This window comes from Pieris napi, chromosome 17 (assembly GCF_905475465.1).
Source record: "Pieris napi chromosome 17, ilPieNapi1.2, whole genome shotgun sequence".
Lineage (NCBI taxonomy): Eukaryota > Metazoa > Arthropoda > Insecta > Lepidoptera > Pieridae > Pieris > Pieris napi.
The window spans coordinates 6,778,788-6,798,671 of NC_062250.1; the positions used below are offsets into that span (position 1 = coordinate 6,778,788).

Consider the following 19,884-nt stretch of genomic DNA (forward strand, 5'->3'; position numbering starts at 1 on the left):
ATGATTTTAATCTCGAGTAAATCCATAGTCGTTTGTGCACGTAATCGATAGTATAATTGCGCTAGGAATAACAATACGCGAATAGCAATAAAATGGTGAACGAAAATAAAACTCGGCAAATAAATGTTGTTCTACAACGGGACAGTGTAAGAGCATATATCATGTCAACTCGATTTTGCCGTATTATAGTGTGAAAAAGTAGCTTTTAACAGGTGTTAAACGACAACAAAAAGTTTTTATTTCTTGTTTGTTTGAGGCTTTCGTCTAAAAAGGAACTTCTGTTGAGCCTAGTTGAATTTCATTCTAATATTATAGAAAATAAAAAATCTAAAAATAAATAAATAAATACTAAATTGTTTAAACGTTTCATTATACAATGCCAGACTATTAATTTAGTGCGTTGCGTTGACTTGAAATTAAAACACAGAATACATATTTGTGAAATGACAGAAATCAGCTGATTGGACTGACTGACGCCATTAAATTATTCTAGGAATAGCTGTTATTCCGTGCGAAACGGTTCGAATTCTTAGAATTTGTAGTTGGTAAAACGTAAAATTTATTTACTCTCGATTAACTGACGATTTATTCTAAGATTAAGATTTACTCTTGTTTGGTCGAATCGACCCTAAGTACTCAGTCTAAATATCTTTTTCATAATTTTTGTTTTTCAATAATATGTTGTGTGTAATTGAATGGTAAACTCTAAATCTTACTAGAGAGCTTTTTTAAAATAAACTTATTGAAAGCACTGACATGGCATATACACTTTTCAATCTTGCTGCTCACATTTTAGTACCTAGGTATCATTCACTATCTATCATTTACCGATATTAACAATGATTATTTCGAAATCAAAATATTCGCAATTCAATAGATGCAATACCTACTTAGTTATTAATTATCATCTCGCCCGACAGCTTTTAACGCTGTAGTGTTCGAATTCAAGCCAGTCTGAGAATGTATTTAAATAAAAAAAACTCAGAGCATTCAATATATACCTACATACTGCTGGGACATCTTCAAGGTCATTTAATTTTATACTCCTATACCAACCCTACCAAAATAGGTAAAAATTTGTGTGCCTCTGTCCGTACTCTTTGTCGGCGAATACGGCGCTCAGTGTCAAATGCTGTGTTACACTTGTTCCAAACCGCGGTGTCTTTGTCGGTAAATTATCAAATAAGTAGGTATTTAATACACCGACTGACCAACAGTTTATTCGCAGAACGTCACATTTCGCCAATCAACTTTGAACCTTAATTCTTTAGCGATAAACTTGAAAATCTGTTGAAGAAATTTGATAGATTGTAGTAGCTTGATGTGCTGGCGTCTGTACCATAGTATTGGCTGCCGTAGAAACTGTTACTAGACCTACTCGACTCGCTGTTAGTTTTAAATTTTGCTAAATAGAAGAATAATATAAACTTTGAAACATAAGTTTCACACCTACATGATGTTTATATAATTTTGTTAACTATAATTTTAAGCACATACCAACCTACGAGTACTAACGTTAGATCTGCACATTAGACATAAACAAGCATAACATATTATTATAGGTAGATACCTACAAGGTATGAACTTTGCTAGAAAGTTATTAGGGAACAGATTTGTGAGTATTAACACGCTACCTACTTAATAAATTGTTGAAATATAATAAGTACTTACCTACCTAATCAATATACAATACGTTTCAGGGTGCTTTCAGACGAGCGGCACGTTGCCACTTACAAATACAACTGCAGCCCTTAGTTTAGTGTTATGATTTGTGATACCTACGGTTTTGATACTGGGGAACGTTTCTCAAAATCGGGATTGAAACCAAATACCTACTTAATAACGCCCAAATCTCAGTTTGTCTTAACTGCAAGACGCAAGAGTCTTGCAGGCTTAAGTATTGTCTTGCTCAAGTCTTGCAGGGTTCAGTCTTGGTATTGGTCTTGCTATAATAAGGCGGTCTTGGTATTGGTCTTGGTCTTGCAAAAGCGCAAGAACAAGACCAAGACTGCAAGACCAAGACCGATTTTGGGCAACACTAGTTGCAACCCACGGCCTAATTACAAAGTGTAATCGGCGAGACGCCTGCACAAAATACATTTAGAACAAATACGCCCATGTAATTGGGCTTTCTTGTGTGCATACAATTTGTATTTGAGTAAAGCGAATATGTAAACATTATTTATGATCGATGGTTTTATTAGAAGTCCAGTTACTGTAAAGGTAGCTTAAAATTAAACAAGTCGTATTTTTAATAAATATATATTATAAAAAATAAATATAGCAAATAGAAATTGGTTATAAGGTATGTAATCTGACTCTTAGCTCCTGATCATCTAGCGTATTTAAATATATATACTGGAGAGAAATATTATAAAAATTATAATCATAAAAGTTGGGAATTACCAAAAATTAAAATCATACTGTCTGGGTGAAATATTTTTATCTGTTATGAATACCTTGAACTGAATTTGTCCTTAAGTAAAGGTTAACGAATGTTTTATTCTTTTACTAGATTAACCGGCGCTAATTGAACATTCTTAAGTGCTAATTAAATTATCATAAACATTCCATTTACTGGTTACAAAATGTTGATATAATTGTGAATAATTCATTTTTTATATTTCATTTGTGATTAATCGATTACACTAGATATAAATTCTTCAAAGGAAAGTATATAAGCCTTTTGTAACCTCTAGATAACACCACCACGCATCAGCCTTCATTCACTGAAAAGCCTTAATTAAAACATAAATTTACGGCTTTGTTAACTGGATTTGAAAAAAGGTAGTCGGTGATTTGTGTTTATGACTAGTGTAATTAACTACTTTTAAATAGTTGAAAAAAATCTTGTGTCAATCGGGCATTATATGTCTCGCATTATAGAAATTTTGACGAGATTAATATTTAACTTCGGAACTGAGAAGCACTTATCTTGTGGGAGATTATACAGCTGCATAAAATGGAAGCTGCTTTAAGATAATATTTCATTCGGTTACTTATTTCGAACTTAAAAATAAAATTAAGCTTAACTTAGGGTTCTTGCATATATTACTAATATTTTTCTTGATCTATATTTAAGCGATGTTAATGTTTAGTTGTAGTAAATTTTCCTTTGCATAGCAGCCAGTCATTGTATAGAAGCGCGACCTTCAAAATTAAAGTAGCCATGATTGCCTTCGAACGGAGATGGCACTATAAGAAATCTTTCTTTGTTGCTTATCACTTAAGTACAAAAACACTTGAGTAGTGCAAAGCATCTCTTAATTATTCTAGATGAGAACAAGTTGTAACACTACTGTGAGTTGTGTCCCGCTATGGCCTATGGATACATGACCATTTTTCAAACTTTCTGCAGGAAATGCTACGAATGTTAGATGTCTCTGTATTTTATGCAAATTTCTTGTATATTTTGTGACTTGTTTTCTCCTGCAGGAAAGTAGATCAACTTTTGAAACAATTATTGTTAAACAGACCCAGGGCCTCCGAGCATGGTACTCAAGCAAATCATTTTCTTATCTACAATATTAGCAACAAAGGCAAAAATAATCATTGTTTTCTAAACAGGACTCCAGGATCTCTCAATTAAAAGCATTCATCTGTGATTGTGCGTCTGTAGGTACCAAGATTTATTATTATACAACTTGAGGTAGCATAATTCTCGTTGTAAAAAATTAATTTCAATTCGTTTATATCGATCTATTAAGATGGTTATCGCTACGACCTTATAAATTGAATGCCGGTGACTGGGGCTAATTGTATTGGCTGCTTCGGATAATATTGTTATAGTGCTCGAATATATATAAAGGTATTCCATATACAAAATTGCCGTGCCATATTATTGCCGTGTATTACTGAACACAAAAAATCACAAAAAAACTGTTGTTGATTTGGTTATGCACTTCTTGCACTTTACCCTTAGTATTTAGTTTTTACTAGGGTTGCCTGTTAGTTAGCTATAAGGCCGCCCGTTTCATCCCGAATAATTTAACGAAATTAAGTAAAAAAAAACAAAGAATTATACCATTTTAGGATTTTTTTATTAAAAGTTCTTGTAGCTGAATATGAAGTGGACGAATTACTGAGTACAGTTTCTTGAACTACTTCTTACTAAGGAGTTATAGCATCATGGCATTCTGGTTTATTTATATATACTATATACTCTCGGTCTACCAACCTTAAACAATTATTGTTCTCATCGCGAGTAGCCATAACCTCCCGAAATAACCACGTAAATGTTATAAATACATACAGTCAAAATCTGTTATATGTACGACATCGAAGGGACTACTCATTTTTGGTCGTAAAAACCGATAGTCGTAACAGCCGATGACGTTGTTATTAAGTACCTAAAACAATAGAATTTTGCCGGGACCTTTGATTTTGGTCAATATAACCGGTATGTTGTTCTAAACGATGTCGTCGTAAAGGATTCTGACTGTAGTATAGTTCGAAGAAAAACTGTAAAACAATGATATATCTTTCAATGATAATTACGAATTAACAAAGCACTAACTAACTTAAAAACATAGCGGCTTTACATTCGTATATAAAACAAATAAGTAGGTAACAATACAGATGAAGAGCATATAAGTGAAACCGTGACCGGAAGTATATAGAAACTTAACGAACTATACCCACGACAAATACACATATACATATTATACATATGCATACGTCTCGGTTGATTAATTCGACAATACCCGACGAGTGGTTCTGACTTGTTTTTTGCATCTTTTTAGTATTGACAGTGAGTATTGTCAAGAGGTTATTAATGACTTCATTTAAACATTTTGTTTTCGTTTCTTACATGGTGACTGATAGCTTCGTTTAATTCTTTATTAAATACTTTGGTCTGTCAACATTAAGATAAATTACCGTAATTTAGATTTTATAACAGAGCACTTTTTGGTGATTGATGATACCGCATTCAAAAAATATAATTCACAACAAAACAATATCATTAAAACAAAGCATCGTATAATACTAATTACGTATAAACAAGCTAAAATATAACTTTTTGGAAATGCAGTTGTTTGGACTTTATTCTTTTTTATAGCAGTGTAACTACGTAGTTTTGATTGTCATTCGCAATATACGGGAATCAAATCTTTTATTTAATGCTCTTGTAAATATATAAAGGCTATAGATTAAATTAAACTCAAACTGCGATTTTTTTACCTTTTGGTCCTGCCTTTTACCGCTTAAGTTATACCCCTATTCCGGGAATTTTTACTAAAAGGTGTGTCTACGTACGTACAACCTTTTTTATTCATCGAATTATCCTTGCTTATTGAAGATATCGACTTTGAATTGATAATAAAACGCACTTAGCGTTAAATAGCCATCCCGGACGTATTATTTCTCGCTCGATTTCACGACAGTTCATAATGCCGAGAACAATACTATACGCTTTTTATTGACGTACGGCTTGAATGGAACATCGAGTAGAGGAGCGGTTAAATAGAAATAGGGTTGTTTAGCCTTAAAAAATATGAATAATGAGTTTGATGTATTTAAGCGAACATTGTTTTTTTTATAACGTATTTTTAGTTGAGTGCCAAATCAAAAGATGTGTTGCGTGTCCAAATGAATACTCCACGTTTCGGCAAACCTGTACAATTGAATGCGTTAACAATATCTATAAGACCCGAGCTCATATCAATGCATTTCTTTTGAAATATAAAAATTTGTTCGAAATTTTGTAATTACGAAGTAGACGTGAGGGGGCAACCCTGAAAAGCGCAAAGTTTTTGCAGTCCACGCCAAAATATGAGCTTCCGCGATGATTACAGATTCAGAACTATCACCGAAGACAATCGATTCGACAATAATTCTTATTTTAACGGTGCACAAATTGCCAGATATTTGATTGATTTTTGAAAATAAAAAGCGTAGAATTATGAAGCACGAATATTGTTTCGTTGAAACGAATCTATATTGATTTTTTCGAAAAAACTCGTTTAATTGTTGTTGGGAATCACCGTTATATCTATGAATTGTTGTCTTTGTATAATTTTAAATTATTAAGTATTTTACTACTGAGAGATTGTGTAGCTTCGAAAACTTAATACCTAACTGACTAAATACCATAAGACTTACCTTAAGTAAATAAAATCCTTTTTTAGAAAGGGTAGAATAGACTCTCCCCTGCCGTTAAGCTTTTAAGCCACATACTAATCGCGTGGTATGTTATTAGGGGTCCTATATTTATATAAAAACTCAATTAAACTTTTTTACAGCTGTTAAACTTTACTCTTATCATACTTGTGAAAAGAGTCTCTATTGTCATATCTGTCTCTCTGTCAATATTCTTTACGTTGCCTTATTACAGCCTGACTAAATCAAACTTTCACATTGTTGAAAAGTAAGCACGTTCTCAGTACTGAAATCGGAAAATAAAATTGGTGATCCACATAATGGCTTACTACAAAGTCATATCACTTATTCTGCCACATACAACGAGCATATTTGCTCAAATAATTTGCGGAACAAATGATACCCCCTATTGAGACTGTTTGTACAGAACTTGGTATATGACTACTATTAGCGAAATTGTTTCATAACTCGTCGATTTTTTTTGTAATGGCCTCTTTATTGCTTCGACTTAAGGTGTATTTCAAATATATGGTAACATATTTCTCTTTGTTTCAGTTACCGCCACTCTACCACCTCAGAGACCTTGGATACCCTTAACGAGACCGAATAGGAGTCGTCCTACTTGTAAGTACATCAGGTCATCCTTCAATATGTGTGCCATTGCCTTTTCATTTATAGTAAGTTGAAATGTATGACGAGCTTATAAGGTATTATTGTTGATGCGAAAATGTATAATTTTAAATTACATGTTGAAAGCCATCGCAAATTAAGAAAATTAATTATTGGATAGTAAAACAACACCAGTTTGGAGGTTGAGGTTTTGATTATTTTTATAGATTAGAACTCTATAAAAGTGTTTTTATTGTGAATATATAAATTATTAGTATAGAGTATGGATTTCCAGGGTTATGATTTTAAAGCAATGTTCCTCCCGGGTCTATAGACCATTAATACTTTCTTGCACTGAGAGAAACTCGATTCACTTTTTGACGTATAATAATAATAATAAACTTAATTCATAACATATCTTAACAGCTATCTTATTCTAACAACTTATTACTTTTAGATAGATTAGATTATCACTCTTGTATATGCGTAGTTATAGGCGACTGTTTAACGCCTTCTCTATAGATAACTACGGTTCCTAGTAATGACATAAAAGCAGTGGAACTTTTAAGGACTTAGCCGCAGATTGATAGGAGAGTAGGAGACCAGCCTTCTGTACTTGACACACGCCATTGACTTGGGTCTGTGGCTCTAAGGCATGCCGTACGAGCGACTGTTGAATGTGCACGTAGAAACATTAGTGTACATCCGGGGATCGACCCTACGACCTCAGGGGAATCGTACGCTGAAACCACTGGGCTATTACTGCTCTCTATATAGGAATGATCCAAATCAATGATGTATCCAAAATGGATTAAGAATCCGAGCGCCGACGTGGTAACGGTCCGTCGTGCTATTTTAAAATTAATACCTTTTTATTTTATATCGGCGAATCGAACTCACGGTCGGTTGACATTAAGGAAATGCCCTTCGAATGCACAAACAATGCACAATGCCAGGCATTGACATCGGCCTCTGCGCATCCGTGAACCCAAGACAAAAGCTTGTTTTGCGTTATCTAATTTATTTAACTTTAATTATGTAAACTGACTTGAGAAGGATCTAGTGTTTTGATTTTCAATAGAAAAGTTATTTACTTGAATAAATTATTTTTATTATTATGATCGTAATGAAAACTTGCTCTTCCGGCGAAGGGCTTTACCTTTTAAAACAATGAATAAATTCAGAATAATAAATAAATATTGATTTATTCAACGACGAATTTATTAAAAAGACATATTTACGATAAAACTGCTGAACATTCTTTGTACGTTTGTATGTATCTACAAGGTTAATCTGTATTTGGTTAATTACTTAATATTTACTGCGCCTGCGAGTTTCTATCAGAATTCAGAGATTAGCTTAGATTTTTTGAATTGATGAAACTATTGGGACTATTAATTTTATTACATACAGTAACACGACTAACAAATTAGTAAAAACATACAGGCGTTGCCCTTTATAGTATATTATGTAGAGTAAATAAAATATAAAATTATTTTTGATATAAAATTATTTTTCAAGAGATTTCCTCGTTCACGGTTATCGAAATTATAACTTTGTGTTTTGCATAAAATATTAAATGGCATTGTATTTTGCCAGAACTGGGTTTCCCCAGACGTCAAAAGGTTTTCATAAAACTGTAGTCGATTGATATCAATATAGATAATTTAATATAGAATAGTAGACAAGAGTAGACCCAATATTATAGAGAACACATGGTCGCTCTCATACAACTTTAGCCGTATGGCGTCCGACACACCGCATTGAAATTACCGTAGGCTATTATGCAAATTACAGTGCCATTGCAGTTCTACAATTGTTTCATGCCTGTCGCTTCGACCTTCCAATATCATTGCTTTTTGTATGTTATTAAAACAAAAAGTATTGTAAATCTTTGATTATACCGATAACAATGTTTTAATTGTAACACCTTTCTAATTATAACAAAACAGACTTATGTGTGTACTGTGTAATTTAAAAAACAAAAGTGCGTAATTAATGACAGCGATGAAATATAGTTTTTTTTAACTTTAAATGTCATTGATATTGTAATTGAGATATATTTTTTGTAAAATTCAGTTATTAATATGTAACTGTGGTGCTTATTAAAACTAGAATCAAATGTATGCTTAAAACTCCGTACAGAATATAAAAGCCTCGCATAGAATTTAAAAAAGTATTTTTTCAATAGATTTTCTGTTTTATTTATTTATAAAAGCTTGCCAACGCTCGGCACACTGATACATTGATACAAGAAAAAATAAAATACAATTTTCAATGTTACAAGCACTTATAGGCAAACATAGCACATAAGAGATAGTGAAAAGAAATTATGCAAAACAATAATATAATTTATGGGTGATTCTCTTATAAGAGGTAACTATGGTGGCAATCTATTTAAAAGTGGTTTTTTAATCTATACGTTGCTATTTTGTGCAATGAATCACATCACTTTAATGTCCTTTATTAAATAACATTATAATTAAATGTCTCATTAAAGCATATTTTTGTAAAACTCGTTATATAGTCTAAAAAAGTCTCTACCCTGGCCTGTCCCCTTACCGGTTTTAGCTTAACTAGCATACAATACATACAATATTTGTATTATTTGCTAAACCAAACTATGTTTACCACAAACTTAATTAAATATACTTAAATATTATTAAAGAAAAATTGAAAAATATTTGCTTATTTTCAATAATTTTTTAAACTTAATTGTTGTCCCGCTTTTTTTGTGTATCTACCCTGGCAATATTCGCACCCCTTAACAACGTGAAGTTAGCAATACTAAGCACAGAATCGGTTAGATCGACGCCATTTGCCAGTTGTTGTGACGTGAACGTGCGATGCAATGGTTTCGCAAGGTCATGGTCAAGGTCATAAAAGTTATAATTATCATTTTATTTATTTGCAATTCCTGACCTAATTTAGTAATACTGTAATAGTCAAAGCTTGCTTGCTTGCTTTATTATAAGTTGAAAACTTTCTTGGATAAACCAAAATAATGTATTATGTTATGAAAACGTCTTTCCCCTGGCGTCTTTCCCCTGGTAAGATTACTATAGTAATTGTGCCACCTATTTATTGTCTGTGTGTTACACACGCCAATATGGATCTGATTCTTACGGCACTATTCCAAGCCAAAGTTACATCAATTTTAAACCATCAAAATCTTTTTCGTATAATTTATAAAAATAAAGGACTTCAATACAAAGAATTTGATATTAGTAATGCAACTTTTTGCAGAAAGTGGCAATCCAAGACTACCAATATAACTGATCCTAAAACGAATAAGACCAGAAAGGTGACTAAATATTTGAAAATGGTTATTCAGATATATCTACGTGTTTTGATTATGCAGTTAGAAGACAACTTGGAGTATTTTCTTCACCATGAACTGAATATAGTCCACCAACATTCTGCTTTTAAAATTAATAAGACAAATTTGACAGTAAGAAAAGCTGTGATTCACGTGGACCTTAGTGACTATAAACAAAATACGCAGAAGAAACTCAAGCATTCCATTTTGGAGGTGCACGTCAACAGATGTCTGCACACAGTTGTAACTTACACGATAGAAGAGGCATCAGGTGAAGTAAAGACAACATGCTATTGTTCGATGTCACAATATTTGTTACATTCGCCTCCAGCTATATGGACATACTTACAGCCAATTTTGAACAGCTTGCCACCAGAAGTAGAGATCCTTATTTTTTGGAGCGATGGACCCGTAACACAATATCGCAACAAATACATGTTTTATTTTCTTGTCACCCATTTAATAAAATTTTACCCAGCTCTTAGAGACTTTACCTGGAATTACCATGAAGCTGGACACGGTAAGGGTGTTCCAGATGGTGTCGGTGCTGTTTGCAAAAGATCAGCCGACCTATTAGTAGCTAGTGACAAAGATAATAATAAAGATATAGCCTGTCTGAGGGATTTGTCAGATGCTATTCAGAAAAAATGTCCTAGCATTTATGTTTTCGTTATAAATGACAAAGATATTTCAGACAAAGACGCTTTGCTTGCTAGTGGTAAAACACACATAAAGGCTTTTGCTGGTACTTTGCGCGTCCATCAGGTGTCATGGAACATTGAAGATGCGACATTGAAAATGAAGTCTTTAAGCTGCTTTTGCAGAGAAGATATACATTGCGATCATTTTAAGCTTGGTACCATGACATAGTCGTCTAATAAAAAATCTCGTCTCCGAGTCGAGGATGTTTACGGCCCCGATTCAGAGTCCGAAAACGAGACTCCATTTGACATTGAACAAATAATAACTTCATAAGATCACAAGCACCAAATAAAGAATATTCAACAACCGTCGACATCCAAAGAAACGCCTAAAAACGGCGCATTTAGTCTGATTTATAATAAATATGATAAAAAATGTTGCCTGATTATAAATTTCAAGAACAATCTTTGATAAAAGTTGATTATTTCAATTGTATTCTTTGTTTTATTGCTTCTAATTATCTCCCCTGGTCAAATACGTATCTACCCTGATCTTCATGTCTCTACCCTGTCTGATGTATTTACCCTGGCCCTCTAAAAAGTGACAAAATATGTTTTAAGTAACTTGCCCTTACGTGAGTAGTTACATAAACGGGCCAAAAGTCATAATATATATATATAATGGAAAAACTCCAACTTTTCTCCTTGGCCGTCTCCTCCATAGACGAAAAACCTCTTATATAAGAACTACCCTTATATAAAAACTAAACGAAAATCGATCTTAAAGTGTGAGGGGAGCAACTATGGATATACAGACCCAGCTCGTTTAACAGAATGCTCAATCTGGACATCGGTGAGTTTTGCCCAAAACGCGTTCTCCGGAAAAGAGGGACAAATGGAATGATGGGATACCTGGGATATCTACAGGGTTACACGAAAAATTATTTTTTAAAAGACTATATCAAAATGACGTATATCGCTAAGATTCAGGACCTGTCAAACCTACTTTTCTTTAGGATTATTTTGACATATTTGTCTGTGCTTAAACAAGATTGTTTTATTTTATAAAGATTCTTATTAACTGCTGTTTTTTTTAAATAGCAGCGCCTCAGTAAATCATTCACGGGCACCAGCTACTGTTTCTATAAAATTGGTGTTTTTAAACGGTCACGAATTGTATTGATATCATCTTACACCGGAACATGACTAAGCCAACAGTTATTGTTTAATAAATACGTCAATTTATCGCGTATTTATTTACGGTCCAGAGACCTGATTCTAGCAAATTCGCATTCGCACGAAACAATCATGCGGTAGCGGTTAAAATAAATGCATCTTAGAAGACAAATAAACTTGAAAAAGATAATGCTGCTTACGTTTTTCAACTGACTGCTTAGATTAATAAACGGTGTGATTCTTTATAGGCAAGTCACCTTCTGTCTTATCTACTTGTGTGAACCACTCAAAAACCTCCTTATTACGGCATTACCACGCAAGCTACGGCTATAGCTATTTCACATTTTCTATTTATAATGCGAGCGTTACTGTGATTTAAAATCAGTGGCGCTACAACCTCTTTAGGTCTTTGCCTCAGATTTCTGAATATGTTTCATGATCATTTTCAAATCTAATAGGCAAGTAGGTGATCAGCCTCCAGTGCCTGACACACGCCGACGACTTTTTGGGTCTAAGACATGTCGGTTTCCTCACGATGTTTTCCTTCACCGTTCGAGCAAATATTAAATGCGCACATAGAAATAAAGTCCATTGGTGCACAGCCGGAGATCGAACCTACGACCTCACCTCACTAGGCCAACACTGCTCTGTGATTACAAAAATTATATGAATCAACTATGGTTCCAAACATGCTTAGTTTTTGCGGTATATTATCGTGTCACCTTTTACCATTGTCTCACCGTGCACGTATTATTTCATCATTGATTTATTTTGAAGGCACGCGTCTACATAACATTACCATTTATTATGTCAAAGCTTTCGACGTGACTCGTGTTACCCGGAGCGAGAAACGTTTCCGAAAAATGATCTTGGTTTAACAAATGAATTTATCGAACTAGTGGTTTTAGACCCGTTAATTTGGTCGTAGATTATTAAATGGTCTTCCTCGATATATAGTCCTACAATATACTAATTAGAAGTACTATATTTATAAATATCTTATATATATATAAGACAATAGTCTGTATTTCAATAGCAAGCAAGAGGCTAAATAAAACTTATATTTGTTTCTCTGTAAATAAAGAATGCAATTTTATTTATCAAGTATGTTACACACTGATACAATCCTTACAAGACTAACACAATCTTACCTGTAAATAAAGAAACGACAATAAAAGTTCATTGTTATCACCTCTCGATGCATATATCTTAATGGTATTAAATTAATTTACAAATAAGATTAAATACAATTCAACAATCTCAGCATATTTGCCCTTTACATCTTTGACAATGTCAGCTAGCTTGACGTGACACGACGCGGCTCACTCACGAAGTAGCAGTGCGCGCGAATATTCAAATTAAAGAGATCATTCTCTTTACATATATAGATTGGTTTATAATTTGTACGTTAAAATATGACTTCTTTTATTTCGAATCGATCAAGTGAGTGTCACTAAAGACCAGGTTTGACTCGAAACATATTGACAACACTAGAAATATGTTGTATAGACAAGGCACTATTAAAAGACGCCTTTTTGGATCTGTTTCTTTTAAATCGACTTCTACTTCCTTATTCGATGGTGTATTGTTTTGTCGTTGGCATGTGCGCCACGTCTCGCGCATTGGGCATACAATGGTCGTGTAAAGCACGTGCTGCGGTTTGTATTGATCAGGTGAAGCTTTGCTGATTAGCATGGCCAGTGTCGTAAGCACTGTTGGTAGATCCGGAGTGACGTACTACAATTGTAAGCTGAATTGCCTACGTCTAGGCACTAAGTCTATACATATATACTAGCTGCCCCCGCGAACTTCGTTTCTCCTTAATGTGATTTTACTTAGCGTACCTTTTTAGTACATACCAACATGGAACAATTTGCTATGCTACCCCAGAGACTGGGGTTTTCTGGGAAGAAAACTTTTTAGGTTTTTCTGTGAATTTTTCTCTATAAACCTCAGAGTTCAAGTCATAAGATTTCAATTAGCAAATAAAAAATAGAGGTTGATCGTAGAGGGGTGAAAATTAAGGATTGTATGTATTTTTGTATGCTGTATCATAAAAAATGAAAACAAAAAATAAGAAAATATCTAAAAATAGTACTGACCATCCTAAACATTTAGGGGTTTAAAAGATAGTAGCCGATTCTCAGACTTACTGAACATGCATAAAAACTTCATAAAAATCGGTCGAGCCGTTTCTGAAGAGTATGGGAACGAACATTGTGACACGAGAATTTTATATATTAGATATAGTAGAGTCGTTAGACACAATTATCCTTATAGACTAGATGAATGCGACAGCATATACAATTAATATTCTTTCAACTAACACATAAAACGAAAGACACCTGAACATATTAGGTCGCTACTATGATGTCGCTCCGTGAAAACATCGACTGTGTTGAAGTAGTAGGCGCAATATTTTTATTAATTAAAAAATATGAATTCTATATAAAATTCTTATACATCATAACTAGAATCACTTTAAATTTGGGTTAAATTAACATATACCGTGAAACCCTCCAACATTGCCCGCTTTTTACAGTTTTTTAACCCTTCCCAAAAAGTTACAGCATATAAAATACCATTGAATCTCTAATACGTTAATGACGCCATTTTGAAGTTGATTTAAATACTTATAAATCTTAATTTCTCCATAATTTCTTTAAAAATAGAAAATTAAGAGGCGGGTAAAGTTAGGTGCAAATGTGCCTAACTTTGCCACTCTTCAAATGTCAAGCCATTTTAAGACATATAACGCTTATTTTAAAGGCCAAGGAAAGGGAATTGGGCAAAGATACGACCAACCTCATAAAAATAGAACTTAACATAATAGTTTATCTTCAGAAACAGTGGGCAATGTTAGGCAAGGATTTTAAGGATTTTTTTACTTATTTTGTCTCTAAGGCCAGGGGTGTGCCGTCAAACAATTAAAATATTTTTTATCGAATTATCAACTTTATTTAAATAAAAAAAGAACAGTTTTTTATAACTTTATCGTCGTTGATACGTTCTATGTTAGATTAAAAAACAAAAAAAAATTATAATATTCTTAAAGTTTTAAAATTTAAGAAAATATTCCGTGTACATAAGACATTATTAGACATTTTGAGAAGAGGACATTATGAGATGAGAGGATATTAGTATGGATTGCTCGTATGGTAGTATTATACATTTAGGTATTTATTAGCTGTTGTCGACGAAACCTCTGTGCAAAATTTTAAGTTTCTACACCAAAGGGTTTGGGCTGTGCATTAATAGGTGCCTCTAGATAATTATTTATTAATATACAAGTAAAAAGGAACAGGTTGACAACCCTAGCACTCAATAATCGGTGGGCAATGTTGGGACTGTTGATGTTCTGCTGTATAACCTAACATTGCCCAACACCATAATTTGAAATCTAATAGCCGTTTCGGTTCCGAAATCGCCACGTGAACATCATTTTACATGCCTTTTTATTTACTGATTGTCATAATCACGTCAGTCAAATAGTTTGCGCCCTGCTGATGAAGTTTTCGAGCAAAATATTTGCACCACGTTTTCACCACGTCATTAAAACAACACTTGCTGGCTTACTAAAAGAGGTTAGAATGTTTTGACACATCGGTATTGCCAGTAGATATTATCAAAATTCATACCACAAAGAAAAAAAAACAATTAAATCGATACTTTTTTATGGAAATCGATTTTAAGTTATTTTTTCTCTCTGGGCAAAGATAGGAAGGAGGGGCAATGTTGGAGGGTTTCACCGTAGTAATACCATTGTGTTACCTTTTCTAGTCATGAATTAGAATCATGCGTGATCTTCCACGATGTTGACATTTGCGTGAAGGGCCAGAGATAACAAATCGAACCTTTTGATTCCGATGTGATGAATGCCGCAAAAGTGTAATTTTCAGAACGTGAGAGATCACAGTCGTGGATTTGGTTGCATAAATTGGACATAATTTAAAACTGTAGAAATAATAATGATATTATGCTAATTAATGTTGTTAATGTAAACATTTTGATAGATTTAGTATTTCTCATGAAATATATTACGTTTTATGACGGCTTTAGAAGTAAAGTATGTTTGGTTTCCGCTGAGTTTCGACAAGTTCGGCGTTTATTTTACTGGTTTATTTTAGCATACAATACGAAATTTCATTGCCGGCTATTGCCCTCCATACCGTATATTTTTCCGGGATCAAATAGTCGAACAAACGAAATACGCGACCAAAATTTTGTAAATATTATAATCTCAATTAAACGCAGTAAATCAAGATTTGCTTAACTATATTTAAAAAAACATTATTGAATTCAATAACGCTTACTCTGAAAAAATGTCTTTTTTTACATAACAAACAGGCAACATCTGATGTTAAGTGATACCACCGCCCATGGAAACTCACATTGCTACAAGGCTGGCAAGTGCGTTGCCGGCCTTTTATGAATTGGTACGCTCTTTTCTTGAAGTACCTTAAGTCTAATTGGTTCGACTAATTAATGTTTATAATAATTATTGTTACTGTATATATTCCCTTTTCAGAAGGTAGAGTTTCTGATATAACAACTATTATTTTTTAGGGATATATAGTATCGTAACTATAAAAGCAATTTGAACGGGTCGGTTTCCTCGATGACTCTATTTGCCTATAGACAAGCACCTATTCGCACCCGAGACCATTTAGCTTATCTACTCGTCAGCACCGCACGAACATCCCCCGGCTATAGCCGTTTACGGAATACATCATTTCCTGTATTTTCGAAGAAATTATGTGATAATGTTATATTATCTCGTTTGATGCGGTACTTTTGAAATGAAAATGTTACAGATGAAAGCTGTGATATTCTAATTTGCTTTTAACTGTAAAATGCTAATGCTATAACTCTGGTATCTATATCTCTTGCTCTTACATAAATTAATGTATGTAGAGATAGAGAGATATAATATTTAGTGTGATCGTAGAATTGATCACTTTATAAATTCAACACCTTTTTATGATAAAACCTATTATTTTAATTAAAAAAACTTACCTAGACCTACCCGATATAGTATTAACTTTAACATATTTTCAACTAATAGACAATCATAATTTTCCAGGTATATTCACGGTGATGTGCTACAACGTGCTGTGTGACAAATATGCGACGAGACAGATGTACGGGTACTGCCCAAGTTGGGCGCTGGAGTGGGACTATCGGAAAAAGGGCATATTGGACGAAATACGACATTATTCTGCGGATATCATAAGCTTACAGGCAAGTAACATAAAATATTTTTTTTGGGATAAAATATCACTGTTATCTAGTAATGTAATAAAGCTGATAATAGCTTAGCACAACAAAGCAAGCATATTGTCCAGATATAAGATATATCATTCTACATTTACACTATATTCATAAAATATAAATAGGCAATTAAATGGTTTGCCAAGCCAATTACTTATTGTTGTGCTCTGGAAGGAACCTACTACCTACTGTGCTCTAGGTGTGAATAGGTGAACCTATTGTACTGTTATACATTTTTGAAGTTATACTACTTTTGGCGCGTTAGGGAAAAATGATGAGAGTAAATTTTTACTATGCGCGCGCACACCGTCACAAAAAATCCGACACCCTGAATATCTGCTCAAACGTCGGTAAAACAGTCTGGGCCGCTAGTTGGCGCTTGCTCTGTTTTGTCGACAAGTTGCATTGTCTGCCATGGCGTAGTGTTTTTCAGAGTAGTGTTTATTTAAACCAAAATAATGATTTTGATTTTTCAAAGTGTTCGAAGAAAATTATGACGCCAAAAAAGTATAACTTCTAACGCGTGTACATAAGTACACATACGTTTTTTTTTTAAACGGCAAATGCTACAATCTAAAATAATAAAGAATAGCTAAAATGATTTCTTTCTAGGTATTGTATAGATTTTTAACAATAAGTCGACCCTGCTTAATACCGACATTTATATTTCAGTAGCGCATACAATGAACAAAGGTCCATTTATATGCCGTTATTCGCATGTATAAAGTACGCTTTATTAGCCAAATCAATTTATATAACATGACGATCAGTATTCACAAATAGTTATTTTCTTCCGCACAACATTGAGAGGTCGTTGCGCCGGCAATTGTTAGCTATTATATAATACGTCAATGTCAGGGTTGTAAACATTGTATAGTGGTAGCAGCGTAGATTTTAATACAATTTGTTACTGAAAATTATTTAAATGGTTTCTGTCTTGTCCTGTGGGAAATAAACGTTTGTCTAACGTTTAAGTTATTTGTTATTGGCCTCAAATATTTGCATTATAAAAAACCTAATCGACACATCGTGAAACACGTAAGAAACACAAAAATAAATAATCTAATATTTTTCGTTTGGATTGATAAGGTTATTAACTAGATACTTACGTTTGTAAATCGTTACTCAAATTTAATAATGAGGTAAACTACCTGGTAAATCTTTAGATGAGATTTGCATTTTGACATGCCTAAATTGATAGCGATTAAGAAACCATTGTGATTTGAGAATTTTTTTTAATTCACCAAATAAAGTTTTCCTTACATCAAAATTTATTTTTGTAAAAATATTTCAGGAGGTGGAAACGGATCAGTTCTACAATTTCTTTTTACCGGAGTTGAAACAGGACGGCTACGATGGCATCTTCTCGCCAAAGTCTCGCGCCAAAACTATGGCGGAGTCTGAGAGGAAATACGTCGATGGATGCGCTATATTCTTCAGATCTGCTAAGTATGCACAACTACAATGAAATACCTGACAGGAAAGGCGGTCCGGTATTTCAACTTTTTCATTTTGTTCCACTGAATTGATGTTTTTACATTAAATACACAATACACATACATCAATAAATTACATAACAACAGGTATATAGTTTTAAAAAAAATCAGTGGCGATACAACCTCTTTAAGTCTTGGCCTCAGATTTCTGAATCTGTTTCAAGACCATTATTAAATCTAATAGTCAAGTAGGTGATCAGCCTCCAGTGCCTGACACACGCCGTCGACTTTTTTTAAGACATGTCGGTTTCCTTACGACGTTTTCCTTCACCGTTCGAGCAAATGTTAAATACGGACATAGAAAGAAAGTCCATTGGTGCACAGCCGGGGATCGAACCTACGACCTCAGGTATGAGAGTCGCACGCTGAGGCCACTAAGCCAACACTGCTCTTATAGTTTAAAAAACTAAACAAAAAATAATATGTATATATATATTTATAATATAAACTTCACTCACACACTCCACAAATACATTAACTGCCAAAAGGAAAACTTCCTCATTTATATTCAAGACAGCTGTCTTTTCATGTCGATTTCATCGCTTTGTTGTTTAATATTAATGTTTTTTTCTAAGGTTTTCATTGGTAAAGGAGCACTTAATCGAATTCAACCAGCTGGCTATGGCGAATAGCGAAGGCTCAGATAACATGTTGAATCGAGTTATGCCGAAAGACAATATCGGTCTGGCTGCCTTGTTGAAGACCAAAGAGGCAGCGTGGGAGAATGGTGAGAATTGTAATTATTTTTTTATATCCCTTTTATTAGATGTAAGTATAATAAGTTTTAATAATATAGCGGGTATAATTATTATTTGGAGAAAAATAAATCAAATTTAAATAACTATGAATTGAATTAATAGTTTTACATTTGCTAAACATTATATATAACGAATATTAGAAATGATATTTTTTAGCGTTGAAGGGACTATATGTACCCCACAGTTTTTGAAGCGGTCTTTATATACCCGGTATATTAGACACCAGTCACCACACAATTAACACACACTAATACAGACATTCTACACAATGCCTCTACTTGGCTGAAATAAAACTAACGGCTCATTAATTGCCGGATTTCTATGTCTAAAAAGCAGTGATAGAAGAAGAAGATTTTCCTATAGAAATTCTTTTCTAGACATTCTTCTCTGTTAAATTCGCTTTTTATACAAAAGGGGATGACCCGTAGTGATGGCGAATGGTTTTATGGATATCAGAGTGTTAGGGATTTAAACTGTTTGGTTTGTAAGATAGTTTCTTTTGAAATTACGAGTCA

General features: G+C 33.5%; 1 protein-coding gene across 2 annotated transcripts in view; it reads left to right on the forward strand.

Annotated features, from left to right (window-relative positions):
• Nucleotides 1-19,884, forward strand: part of LOC125057968 (CCR4-NOT transcription complex subunit 6) — a 186,742-nt gene that overhangs the window by 157,788 nt on the left and 9,070 nt on the right. Inside the window, exons 5-8 of one of the 2 annotated variants that reach the window (XM_047661943.1) lie at nucleotides 6,655-6,723; nucleotides 16,928-17,085; nucleotides 18,410-18,564; nucleotides 19,187-19,347. In XM_047661943.1, coding sequence (XP_047517899.1) covers nucleotides 6,655-6,723; nucleotides 16,928-17,085; nucleotides 18,410-18,564; nucleotides 19,187-19,347 — 543 coding nt within the window. The remainder of the gene's footprint in view (nucleotides 1-6,654; nucleotides 6,724-16,927; nucleotides 17,086-18,409; nucleotides 18,565-19,186; nucleotides 19,348-19,884) is intronic. The other variant, XM_047661944.1, reaches the window with a different exon arrangement.